Source organism: Herpailurus yagouaroundi, unplaced genomic scaffold (assembly GCF_014898765.1).
Source record: "Herpailurus yagouaroundi ecotype Mexico unplaced genomic scaffold, PumYag 221, whole genome shotgun sequence".
Taxonomy (NCBI): Eukaryota; Metazoa; Chordata; class Mammalia; order Carnivora; family Felidae; genus Herpailurus; species Herpailurus yagouaroundi.
In genome coordinates, this window is record NW_024412452.1 from 451,216 (window position 1) to 464,854 (window position 13,639).

Below are 13,639 nucleotides of genomic sequence, written 5' to 3' on the forward strand. Positions count from 1 at the left end.
AATAATACTATAAATTATTCTGATGACATTAGTCATTTCTTTTTATATCCCAGAGATTCTATGACGCATTTAGTTTTAGCCTTGTACAAACCCTGGTTTTCAAATGCAGTCTATTTAGCCAAAATTTTAATCCAGTAACCTTCACATACACCATTATCCCCATTTTGCCAAAGAGTGCCCTAGGGCCACAGGGGCACAGAGCCAGACCATGGCTGGGCTGAGATTCAAGGCCAAGACTCAAGTCTCAGACCCTTTAGCCAGATTGCCTCCCAGAGGGAAAAGGAGCGGCCTGTCAGTTTGCTCCTCTACCCCTCAGGCCTTGCACTGCTCTCCACACAAGTTCCTCTCTCCTCTTTCAATGTCAAGCAAAAGCAACTGCTTATTAAGGCGCTTTCCCAAACTCCAGGTGCTCTTACCATCCCAGCCCCTCCCTGCATTAACTCTCCTTAGGAGGGTCTGGGAACACCCCTGCTATCATGATCCCTTTCCAACTCCAAGCTCCAGCACCAGCATCTCCCTCCCGGACAAGCATTTTACAACACAAAAGCTTATGGTGTCAAGTGTTTTCGTGTCACATATCTTTAACACTCCTGCTCTAATGCTCTACCTCTCCTCCATGGATTCCTCCTAGAAAACAGTTAAATAGATAAGCAAAGACTCTATCCAATATACACAGAAAATCATACTCTGGGGTGCCTGGCTGGCTCAGTTGGTGGTGGAGCGTGTGACTCTTCATCTCACGGTTGTGGGTTTGAGTCCCATGTTGGGTGTAGAGGCTGCTTGAAAATAAAATCTTAAAAAAAAAAAATAAAGAAAGAAAGAAAGAAAGGAAGAAAAAATGCATACATGTGCAACAGAGTGGGGCTGGTCAGGAGTAGGAAGCAGACAACACACCACAGACCAAGTCAACAGATGCACATGACGATCTTACATATACGGTATCTAAGGAACCAAGTTTACTGCCTCAAGATGTGAGAAGAAAAACACAAGGGGGATTGGAGGGAATAGATTAAGCAAAGCTGCAGTGCACAGCAAGGCAAAGAAAGATGGAGACAACAATGAACTCCGTCTCTGAAACTGTAAAGAGACCAGCCATTAAAGTTCTGACTATCCCAGGCAGAAGCAGGGATGAAAAGTGCATCCTCTGTGATAGGGCTGGAAATGACACCGAAAGGAACAAATGCAGAGATGTTACTCCTCGCTCATCTCTTACTTGTACACACTACTGCTTTGTGAATTGTTCCAAATGGCATTTTCACATTAACTTGGTTGCCAACTCTCAGTACAGGGACAGTCTAGGACTGTGGCTGGAATGATGGCCCTAACACTTCCCACACAGGTGATCCTGGCCCCGCACTTAGGCTCTATCGCAGCTTACTCAGGGATAAAAGAGAGCTTCCGGTAGCAGTCACGCAAGTGTCCCATGTGGTAACAGTTGTAAACAGTGTGACATAGTGCCCTGGAACACTGCAGGTGCTTATAGGGCTGTTTTTTTTAAATGTTGATGTTAAATATTCATGCTGTCAACATTCAACAAATGTCTGTGAGTCACTTTTTTTTAAATTTTTTTAATGTTTTAATTTTTGAGACAGAGAGAGAGAGAGAGAGAGAGAGAGAGAGAGAGATGGAGACAGAATGCAAGCGGGGGAGGGGCAGAGAGAGAGGGAAACACAGAATCTGAAGCAGGTTCCAGGTTCTGAGCTGTCAGCACACAGCCTGACACAGGGCTCGAACTCATGCATGAACTGCAAGATCCTGACCTGAGCTGAAGTTGGACACCCAACCGATGAGCCACCCAGGTGCCCTTGTAAGTCACTTTTCATGAGTCAGGTGTTACAGTTTAATAAAGAAGTATTTTGAGGTGTGCTTTCCCTGTAGCACTGCATTCTGCAGGGCTTGCTGTAGACCCCTCGGAGCAGTGGAGAAAGTAAAGCCCAGTGATGCAGCTGAGCAAGTCCTAGTCCTGCTTCCATTCTTCCTAACTGTTTGATCCAGGCAAGTTCACGATCATCCTGAGCTTATGCTCCTCATGGGTGGGGTGGGCCGGGCCGGATGCTCCCTTCCAGCTCAGAGGGCTACAGGGTACCCAGGCAGAGGGTCCTTGCAGAGGAACCTGAGGAAAGAACACCCAACCCACCCTAGCAGGTATGTGTTATAAATCTGACCTTAGTGACCCCAATGTACACTTTTTGCAATTTATGGAGAAGAATGTAGTCCCAAACATCAGAAATCACTACTGCCAACAAATATGGACTTGTAAACTGATCCACTTTTCACACCATTGATTCCTACTTCTTTTTTCTTCCTCATTGTTAGATCCATCTTTTTTTTTTTTTTTTTTAAAGTAAGCTCTATGCCCAGTATGGAGCTTGAACTCACAACCCTGAGACCAAGAGTCACATACTCCACTCACTGAGCCAGCCGGGCAGCCCTAGATCCATCTATTTTTAAAAATTTTTTAATCACAGTTTCTATCTCTCATATTTATGTTTTTTTGTTTTCCACACATTTTTTTATAGACGTTCCTACAAATAATGACCCCATTCACTGTATGAGGTTTAAGACATTTATCTCACTAAGATTTAGTGTCTTGCAATAGCCAGATCTCAAGAAGGGCTTACTTAGGACCCCAAGTGCCTCCCCAGCTTCTATCAACCATACTCAGAAGCCCTTCTAATTAATCTTTCCACCATGCTATTGTTTTCAAAAAGAAACCACCTAAAGATAATTTGGGAAGTGAAAGAAAAAGCACTGAATTACTTGAATCCTGATGTCAAACCATCTTACACACACACACACACACACACACACACACACACACACAGAGAAAGGGGAGTAAGGAGGAGACTAATACATTCTCTGCAATTCTTAAAATAATTCTGTGTAAATGTTTAGTTATTTATTTCTTTAATACTCAACTTACTGTAATAGTTATAAATGACTGGGACTGATTTTTAACTTAGCTTTAAAAAGGCAACCAATTTATAGAGTATTTTATAAAATAAATAACAGGGAAATAATATTTGCATGCTTGGCTCACCAGAGCTCGGTTTATTAACCAAACTATGTTGTAATCCAAGTGGCAGGGGGTAGCAAGCACGTTTATGCCTCCCCCTTCTTCCACACCAAAGACACACTGTGTAATCTTCCAACCCTCGCCCACTTCAACAAGGAAAAACTGTCCCAAGTTCAAAACAGTTCCAATGTTAGTAGATAACCACTTTTTTCTCCCAAAGAGGGTAATGAGTGGTGGTAAAGCTCTGGGGACCACCCATTAAAGGTTATTTAAGTCTTCCGGAGCACAGTCGTGATAGAACAACTCAAACCCCAGCCACTCACTCACACACGGTCTATTTGGGAAGGCACATTCCCAGGTCTGGTTCATAAAGTCGGAACAAATGTGCCACCCTCCACCCCAACTGGTAACTCACATCAGGATTTCTGAACTGCGAAACAAAGGTCAGCTGTCCTCCCAAGAGGAGGAGTTAGTTACATCAGGCCTGTGGGTAAAGTCACAAGGGTGGAACGGGGAACACCTAGACTTTAAACTCACAACTAAGTTCAAATCTTTGCACCGGTCGATTATCAGTAGCATGACCTTGAACACGATACTTGACCTCTACTAATCTGCCTGCACAGCAGCAAAATAGGAATAAGTATCTATTTCATAGCAGGTCAGAAGCTATGAGAAATATTAAGGTTTTAGCAGCTACTGCCAAGCGCTTTCCAAATGGGGTGGAGCTCTTAACGCCCCTCAGGAAGAGCAAATGAGAGCACCCACTTTACCATACGTTTGCCAGCATTTAAAAATCTCATTAAGACAAAATCTCTGGTAATTTGGCGGGCCAAAAAACCAAAAGAAAATAAAACAAAAAAGATTCTTTTCTTTTCTAGCATAGTTTGACTACCTGGGAGGTTGAACACAGTTTCACACATGTGGTGGTCATTTGTAGTTTCTTCTTTTGGGAATTCTTTGTTTATATTTATTCCATGGTTACCTTCCACAATTATGGTGAACACTTGGCACCTTGTTCCTCTTGAATGAGACAGAGTTCTAAAATGCTATAGTTCTGGGGTGTATGGGTGGCTCAGTTGGTTAAGCGTCCGACTCCTGATTTTGGCTCAGAGCATGATCCCAGGGTCATGAGATCGAGCCCCATGCTGGGCTCTGTGCTGAGTGTGGAGCCTGCTTGGGATTTCTCTCTCCCTCTGCCCCTCTCCCCTGCTCACACACACACTCTCTCTTTCACTCTCAAAATAAATAAATAAACATTAAAAAAAAAAGCCAACTTCAAAATGCTATAGCACAGTTTGAAAGCATGAATGTGAGTTCATTTCCTGTCCTGAAGACTCCAGATAACTAAAGTTACCACCCCTTATCACTTCCACAAAAGGTCCTGAAAAGGGCCATGTCTAGGAAGACATTTGTAGGATTTTATTTTCAAACTCTGAAATGTATTTCTAAACAAACTGTTCATCTTCCCATGAAAATCTGTAGGCTACATACATAATGAAAAGAAAAGATTTAAGATTCTGAAATTTATTTTAGAACCTTAAAGGTACCTGTCAACTGAGCTAACAACTCAGAGCATTCTAACAACTTATGAGTCTAAGAAAGAAACTGTACAGCATCCCAGAGCTGTTCACTAAGTAGCACATGTGGTAGAGAGGAAAAGGCAAGCCCCCTTTACTTCCCTGTGTTCCCTTCATCCCCGAATGCCGAGGGTTGGGAAATTGCATTTATATCACTGTCCCTTAAATCCAATCCAGTTTGGGAGAAAACAATAAAACATGGAACATATAATGGGGCACCTGGGTGGCTCAGTCGGTTAAGCGTCTGACTCTTGACTTCGGCTCAGGTCATGATCTCATCTCGATTCGTGAGATCGAGCCCCACATTGGGCTCTGCACTGACAGTGCGGAGCCTGCTTGGGATGCTCTCTTTCCCTCTCTCTCTGCCCCTCTCCCTCTCTCTCTCTCAAAAATAAATCAACATTAAAAAATAATAATAAACATGTGAGACATTTAAAAACCTCCTCCTGGGGCGCCTGGGTGGCGCAGTCGGTTAAGCGTCCGACTTCAGCCAGGTCACGATCTCGTGGTCCGGGAGTTCGAGCCCCGCGTCGGGCTCTGGGCTGATGGCTCAGAGCCTGGAGCCTGTTTCCGATTCTGTGTCTCCCTCTCTCTCTGCCCCTCCCCCGTTCATGCTCTGTCTCTCTCTGTCCCAAAAATAAATAAACGTTGAAAAAAAAATTAAAAAAAAAAACCTCCTCCTAAAATACATGATCAGATTAGCCAATTGGGGGCAGTTTTCTATAAGCTTTTAAGCAGTCAGTCCTTTTCCAGCCCCAATTATTTATCATACCTCAGTATCTGCTCCTGACAGCAAAGGAGTTGTATTTTGATTCCACCTTTATCATCCTTCAAAATCAGCCAGCCCCAGACATTAAAAAGAGGAAACACTTACCAGGTGGGTCCTATCTTCCAATCAATGCCCAAAGGTTCATCATTTAACATGTAGCTAGAAGGTTCCCAACGTTTTTGGTTTTATAGTGGGGTGAAGAGGAAGGGCCTGTACTGACAACGTGTCCAAGACCCCCACTCCAGCCACCCTGCCCTGATTTGAGAACACAAAGCCATCCAACTATCCAAGGCACTGCCCCTCAATTTCGGCCAGCTCCACCTCTGCACATACATCCCCATCTTCAACTCTTGGGCGAGTCTGTAAAACTGGAAGGACATCTACTGCTGAGCGTCCTCCATCCATGAAAGAAGACTGCCTTCTTCCCAGTTCCATTCTCATTTCCCCTTCCCCCTCGTCTTCTCCATTCATCTTCCACCCTAGCCTACTGCCCTACAAACAGGCTCCCACGCCAGCATCCCAAACACACCCTCTACAAGGCCCGCGGCTCTTCCCTTCCCTCTACCTGCCATAGCCAAACATCTTAAATGGGTTGTCCAGGTGACAGTAGATAGGAAATGTGTAAGGTACACAGGGGTAGAGAGGGAAGTCTGGTCTGGGGTTCCGGCTAAGTGAGGGATGGGCCACTACCTGGGACCAGTCCACAACACAGCACCTGGGCACCCAACTGGGAAGTGCTGAGCTAGTACCTCTGCCTCCCCGGCTTCATCATTCCCGTTGCCTGAACTGCTGGTCTCAGTGGTCACCAATAGCTTCCTGTTGCTAAATTCCCAAAGCTCCTCTTCATTCCACCGTCTTCTTGTCTCCCCTCTCTGTGGCATCTGACAGTGAGGACCAGCTTCCATAATGTCACAGGACCTGGTCACTCCTCTTACCTTGGCAAAAGCTCCTTTCCATCCTGCCTCAGGGACTTCTTTCTCTGCTCGGAGCAGCCTGTCCCTTCTTCTCTGGCTCCCTTGCATCATCCCGAGGCTGCAGTTTCAACTATCCACGCATCACCTGCTCACACCCCAGGTGTCTCCAATGAAACTTAGCAGTTCCTCCAAATGAAAGACCCTCGCAGCCTGTGAGTTCTGCTGTTGCCAAAGTAGTCAATGAGCATCCGTTCAGCGTGGGGGGGGGGGGGACAAAGATGGCACACCAGGGCCCCACACGGAAGAAGTCATTCCCTCGGAGGCACCGAGGCTCAGACATCAAGAGTGAAGTGTGACATCAGCCACTTTCTGCCTCCGGTTACTTCCCCTCCCCGAATAAATTCAAGTCACCATTCCAGTCTCTCCCATCTTACCCTTCCTCTCCACCCAGTTACTCTTGGGAGACTTTTCACATCACCCCAGACTCCTGTGAGTCTCCTAACCCTTGTAGCTCCTTTCAGATCTTCTCCCTCCAATCACTATAGTCTAGGCAAACGTACTAGCCACATCACTTCCCAGTGTAATTTTCTATGGTTCTCAGCCACTTCCTGAGTAAGCCCAGATTCTTTCATGACATTCAAGGCATCCCATGCCCTGGCCCCTCATCATGCAGCCAAATGGAGTAACTTGTATTACCCCAGACAGCCCTGAACTTTTTGCCTCTGCTCTCCCAGTGCTGGCTTCCACCTCATGATTGGGGTGAAGGAAGACTTAACACTTCTCACTCTTGCATGTTTAAAATTTTTTTATAATTAACAAGAATTACATTGAATTAAAGAATGACTGGGGTGCCTGGGTGGCTCAGTCGGTTAAGTGTCCGACTTCGGCTCAGGTCATGATCTCGCAGCTCATGGGTTCGAGCCCCGTGTAGGGATCTGTGCTGACAGCTCAGAGCCTGGAGCCTGCTTTGGATTCTATGTCTCCCTCTCTCTCTGCATCCCTGTCATCTGCTCACGCTCTGTCTCTCTCCCTCTCTCAAAAATAAATAAACATTAAAAAAAAAATAAAATAAAGAATGACTGAGTTTCAGGGACTAGTTGTTTGTTTGTTTTTAAAGATTTTATTTTTTAAGTAATCTCTACACCCAGTGTGGGACTTGAACTCACAACCCCAAGATAAGGAGTCACATGCTTTACCAACTCAGCTAACCAGGCACCTCAGGGACTAGTTTCAAACAATTTCTTCTCCCTAAGTTCCTTGATCATGCTAGCCCAAAACAACTTTTCTTCAAGAAGCTTATTTTTTTTTTGATGTTTATTTACTTTTTGAGAGAGAGACAGACAGACAGACAGAGAGAGAGAGAGCATAAGCGGGAGAGGGGCAGAGAGAGAGGGAAGCACAGAATCTGAAGCAGGCTCCAGGCTCAGAGCTGTCAGCACAGAGCCTGATGCGGGGCTCGAACTCACAGACTGTGAGATCATGACCTGAGCTGAAGTCAGACACTCAACCGACTGAGCCACCCAGGTGCCCCAACACTACTTCAATTTTTAAGCCCTTTAGGGCAAAGCTGGATCTACTTCATCATATCTCCCATATCCTTGAGCCACTGCCATGATAGGTCCTCAGTAAATATCAGATGAAATTGAATAATTATGAATGAATCTTAAGAATGCCAATCTAAATTTCCCCAGTTTGGCAAGTAAAGTTGACTCTAAATTGGAATGACTATATTGGACAACTGGGTGACTCAGTTGGTTAAGCATCCAATTCTTGGTTTCGGCTCAGGTCATGATCTCACAGTTCGTGGGTTCATGGGTTCAAGCCCTGTGTCGGGCTCTGCGCTGACAGCATGGAGCCCGCTTGGGATTCCCTCTCCCTCCTTCTCTCTCCGCCCTACCCTGACTCACATGTGCACACACGCTCCCTCTCTTTCTTGCTCTCAAATACATAAATGAAACATTTTTAAAAAATAAATAAATTGGAATATAAGTAGGATATCTGCATTATATATATTTGGATTATTGCATCTTCCAGTGAGTCAATCATTATGTCATTTTTTAGGTCACAGTTTTGTAACTTTGCACATCACTATAAAGGCAGGAACACTATGTTAAAGGTTACTTTTTGTTAGTGTACCAGCCTACTTTCTCCTCAAGAATCCCAAGAAGTGAGATCGATGAAGAATGAGACCAGCCTATAACTTTCCAACAGTAAAGCAAGTCAGGTAACCCTGCCAGATCCACCTACTCAAAGAAAAAAGACTGACAGGGTTCAAGTCCCCTCCACCGAACTGCTCCTCATTTGTCCCAGCAATCCAAGTGCCAAAAGTTCCGCCACACAGGCATGGCCCTTGCAAAAGCTCATTCCATGTAAAAAAAACCCTCATTAAACCCTGAGTTATATTTAGAAAAACATGGAACAGAAGTTATATTTAGATGAAATGGCTTTAAAGAATTTTACCAAAAGCAGCATGTTTATACTGATCTTCCAGAAGAAAAAGATTTACTTATCAGCTTTTACATACAGCTTCTAAAGACAGACAACTTCTCTATCTGTACACATAGATTTCTGCTTGGGTTCCTTCATGTCGGGCAGAAAACGAGCATCCAGGATACTTGCAAGACCTCCCATGGGAAGCGACAGGATAGGAAGGACTGAAAAACATGCACACGTTTGGAGAACAGAACAACTTCATACAGAAGCCTGAGTCGAGATGGTCTCCAAGAAAGGTGCCAGCAATGCGATGCTTGAACTGCATGACAGTGCTTCTTAAATTAATGAACTGGAACCCCAAGCCATAGACTCCCTTGACAACTCTACCCAGAAGTGTTCTTTTCCAAAATGCCATTAGCACACGTCGCGGTGAAACTACCCTCTACCATTTCATAGCTAAGTCACCGAACCACATTCAACATTTTCTTTTTGGCTCTTATTAGTCTTACACTATTTTTTTTTATAACTCTTTAACATTTATTTTTTTTTCAACGTTTTTATTTATTTTTGGGACAGAGAGAGACAGAGCATGAACGGGGGAGGGGCAGAGAGAGAGGGAGACACAGAATCGGAAACAGGCTCCAGGCTCTGAGCCATCAGCCCAGAGCCCGACGCGGGGCTCGAACTCACGGACCGTGAGATCGTGACCTGGTTGAAGTCGGACGCTTAACCGACTGTGCCACCCAGGCGCCCCTATTTATTTTTGAGAGAGAGAGGGAGACACAGAATCTGAAGCAGGCTCCAGGCTCTGAGCTGTCAGCACAAAGCCCGACGCGGGGCTCGAACCCACGAACCAAGAGGTCATGACCTGAGCTGAAGTCGAATGCTTAACCCAGTGAGCCACCCAGGCGCCCCAGTCTTACACTATTTTTGACATCCACTTTCCTCTGTGTTGGCTTACATTTTCCTAACAAAAAAACTAGTCAACAGCACCAAGGTGGTTTAGTAAACTTGTGAAGCCTTTTCATGAATGAATGTGTCATTTCAGGGTGGCTTTTGGAGGGAGTGAAAGACGGTTTGTGGCAGTTATTCATCTCTTCATAGGCCACAGGGTCCCCAGGGCTCCAGAGGAGAATGAATCATGGCTTGGAGGCTTGGCACACACCCCAGGCTAAGGGGACCTCTTCTCTAAAGAGCCTCAGGAAGAGGCCACTTCCCAGCCTCCCAGCCAAACCAGAGTGGAGGGCAAAGGTAACGCATGGGGAAGACAAGTCCCAACTGCGGGACTGGCCAGCCCCCAGTCATCCCAGCAGGAATTATGCCAGTGCATGAGGGTGCAGCAGCCCTCTTGCTTGCTATTCCTAGGGCCAATTAACACCCTGAAAACCTCCAGCCAACCCCTACTTTTGCTTGTGGCTTGGTATTTCCAGAAAGTGTGAGAACAGCAGAGAACTGAAGTCACCCAGTTTTGTACTACTTAGAGGCTTTAGAGTAGCAACGCCTAAGGTTGTGAAATCTAGTAGTAAAACAAAAAAAGACCCAGGATGCCAAAAGGGAGAGCAGATCATATATTCCAGGCACCCCTCTGCGTCCAGCTTCAGTTACCTCCCTCTCCCCTCTTCTACCCCTTATCTATGTACATTCATTTTACCAGGCTTGGACCCCAAAAGAGGACCACTTGGTCTGCACCTATAGTTTGCCTACCGTGAAAATCACATTAATTAGGTTCATATAATCATCCACAGGAAAAGCATCATCTTGACCCTATAGTCCAGACAATCAAGTGCTTAAGTGTTTCCTCACTTGCTTTCTGAAAAGCCCATGATGTTCAAGGATAGGGTCAAAATTAGCAGGTTCTGTTGAGCTCAGCTAACTGCAGGAAACTCCCCCAGTATATCAATAAACTTTTGAACCAGGCAGGCCTAACACAATTAAAGGCACAGAAGGGGCACAGAAACTACAGGGAGATTGAACTTACTTCTATACGGGAAGTTCACCAGGGAGACCAGGTTATTATATAGGAGAGTGGGACAGGATACACTAAGATCTTTAGGAAAGGTCGACAACAGGGACTTGAGTGTCCCTGGAGGCTTAAAAGAAGGATGGTGACATGGGCCAGGGCAGTGAACAGCTGCAGGAATGAGCAGGGACAGTCAGACATGCAGAGGAGAAGGTTGGCTTCTCCAAGGAGGGCTCCAAAATTCCCACGCAGGCCTGGATTTAGTAGTCAGGAATCCCCAGGACCAGCAAGAAATCAGCCTGTGGAAGTTCTGAGGCAAAAGAACATGTAAGATGGAAGAAGGAAAGAAGGGCAGTAGAAGATGGTGGAAAGACGGGAACCGACACAAACAGAAAACCAGTCCCCCTGAGGCTTTGGGGTGGGGGTGGGGGGAGCAACAGATGAAGACAGGCAGTTGTCAGAGTTCTCCTTCAAAGAGGAAGAGTCAAAGCACCCCAAAGAGAAACGGGTAGGTGGAAGGAACAGCCTGCTTGAGGGAAAAACTGGTCATATTTGGGACACTTCTGGTGACTTGATCTGCACCAGGACCTGGATCAGTGCTAACTCACAGCCGTTAATGCCTCCCAGACTCCTCTCTCTAGACATCTAATGGTAAATGGAAAAATGGGGCTTTGTTACAGGAACCCTAGCAAACCTGAGCTTCCAAAACCCTTTTAGAACTCAGCTACATCGGTGCACAAGGAAGAGAATCAGTGAACACCTAAACAAAGTCGCTGCAGCTTGTTTTGCTCAACTTTTTACTTTACCCACTTTCAATATGAATGAGAAAAGGCACCAGTCAGACGCCCATATCCAGCTTATATTCAGGACTTCCCGGGGTGCTCCAAAGAAGGGACAAAGCTGCGGGGCTTTCCCGGCTAGAAAGATGAAGGTGTGTGGTCCCACGCCCCTCTCCCCAGGTCAGAGCCCCCCACCTCCACTCTCACATCCCTTCCGGCCAGGAGAGCGCCTCCACTCTCCATCGACCCTGTACCATGACAGTAGGGAGCGCCCATTCAGTACAGAGCGTTTCTCAGGCGGCCCTTTAATTATGACCATTATTTAAGGACAGCTTAAGCATAAAGTGAGTTTGTCAGGCCTGCTCCTGAGGCGCCAACACCTCCCGCCCCCGAAAAAAGAACGAACTGGCGTGCACTGGCAAGCAAAGAGAACCACTACGGTGCTCGTGGGACCCAAGGGACGGCGGCGCGCAAGAGTCCGACAACAGTCACAGTCTCAGTAGGTAGGTGCTCACCGAAGATCTGCTATCGGACCTAGCACCTGAGCAGCTGGCCCTGGGGTGGGGTGAGGTGGCGGCGGCTCGGGGGACACAAAGGCCTTGCCTGCCCAGGGCTGCTCCCCTCGCGACGCGGGGGGCGCGAGTTTAGGGCCAGGGAGGGGGCGATGGAATCCGCCCTCATTTGCACGTCGTCTGGGGCCCGGTCAATTTGCTTAATCACGGCTCTAAATGCCAGCGCGCAGCACACAATGCGCGCCCATTAACAGGTTTAAAGTGTCGCAGCGCTCGCTTTAAATGAGAAAAGCCGGCAACAAAGGGGGAAAAAGCCAAGTTCCTCAACTTGAAGAATGCCTCGGGTCACCCTCGAAATCATCTAGGCGAGTTTAAAATCCCAAGCTCCACAGAACAGTTGAGGCCCCCGCTCGACGGCTGGGGGTAGGGAGGGGGGTGTGAATAATCCGCCACGAATACTGGGTTTCTTAGGAACGAACTCGCAGCAGCCCAGTGAAACTGGAGTCGGGGGCAACGTCGCCAAGCCAGCTCCCCCAGCCCACTGCCCAACTGCCAGGGGAAGCTGACGGATTTCCAGGAAGGAAAGCGAGACACCCCCCCCCACCCCCGTCCAAAAGCGGGCACAAATCCAAGTTCTCCTTTACTACCAGCAAAGAATTTTGGAGGCCAGGGAAGACCCCCAGAAATGGACCCCAAAGCCTCTTCCCCAGTAGAAGGGTAAATTTTAAAGGAACTTTACTTTCCTGCAAGCACTGGCCAGCGCAGCCTAACGCTCGGCAGCCACAGAATAGTTCAACTCCGCAAACTCGTTCTGCCCAGGATCCTCCCGAGACGGCCCCATCCCCCACCCCGTCGCCGAGCCCGGGGGCGCATCCCGCCGGCCCGGCCCCCCACCCGCCCCGGCGCGGCCCGACCCTCACTCACCGTGCGCGCTCCTCCCGGGGACAGGGGTCCGTTGGAGAGGTACGGACTGCTCAAGTCCGGGATCATCAGGAACGGGTACCCAGGGTACGGGGGGCCCTTAAAGAACGCGCCGTCCTGGGGCCTTCTCACTGCGGGTGAGACCGAGGCGGGGGTGAGGCCCGGGCCGCCGGGACAGCGTAGCAGCAGGGGACCCGGGGAGGGGACCGCGCTCCAGGACGGCTGTGGCCGCGGGGGACGGAGAGCAGGGGCACGGCCACGGGGCGAGGGGAACCGTGGGCGGCCTGAGCGGAGGCGCTGGGCGCAGCGGGGCCCGCGCGTGGGGGCTGCCCAGACCCGCACGTACCTTCGGCGAAATAGTCCCGCGGCTTCTGGAAGGCGTCCCGGGCGGGCTGCGGGCGCCTCTCCGCCTGCGGAGGAGACACAAAGGCGAGGGCGGGTGAGCGGGCGCGGGGCCGGGGTCCCCCGGGGTCGGCCCCGGGAGCCTCCTTACCTCCGAGTCCGAGCTGCTGCTCTGGTTCTCCGACTCGTTGACCAGGGACGACTTGACCTCGTCCAGGTCCCGCTGCGCCGAGGCACTGTCGCTGCTCGGCTCCTGCTCCTCGCCCCCCTCGTCTTGGAAGGGGATCAGCTCGTCGTTCGCCCCGAGGTCGTCCCCTCCGCCGGCCGCCCCGGCGCCCGAGCCGCCGCCGCCGCCGCCGCCTCCCCCCCCCGGCCCCCCTGCCCAGCCCGGCGATCCCTCCTTCCTTCGCCGCTCG

General features: G+C 48.6%; 1 protein-coding gene across 1 annotated transcript in view; it reads right to left on the reverse strand.

Annotated features, from left to right (window-relative positions):
• TCF7L1 (transcription factor 7 like 1) overlaps positions 1-13,639 on the reverse strand; it is a 159,673-nt gene that overhangs the window by 145,139 nt on the left and 895 nt on the right. Inside the window, exons 2-4 of the mRNA XM_040458304.1 lie at positions 13,375-13,635; positions 13,228-13,291; positions 12,885-13,012 (exon numbers count right to left, since the gene is read on the reverse strand). Coding sequence (XP_040314238.1) covers positions 12,885-13,012; positions 13,228-13,291; positions 13,375-13,635 — 453 coding nt within the window. The remainder of the gene's footprint in view (positions 1-12,884; positions 13,013-13,227; positions 13,292-13,374; positions 13,636-13,639) is intronic.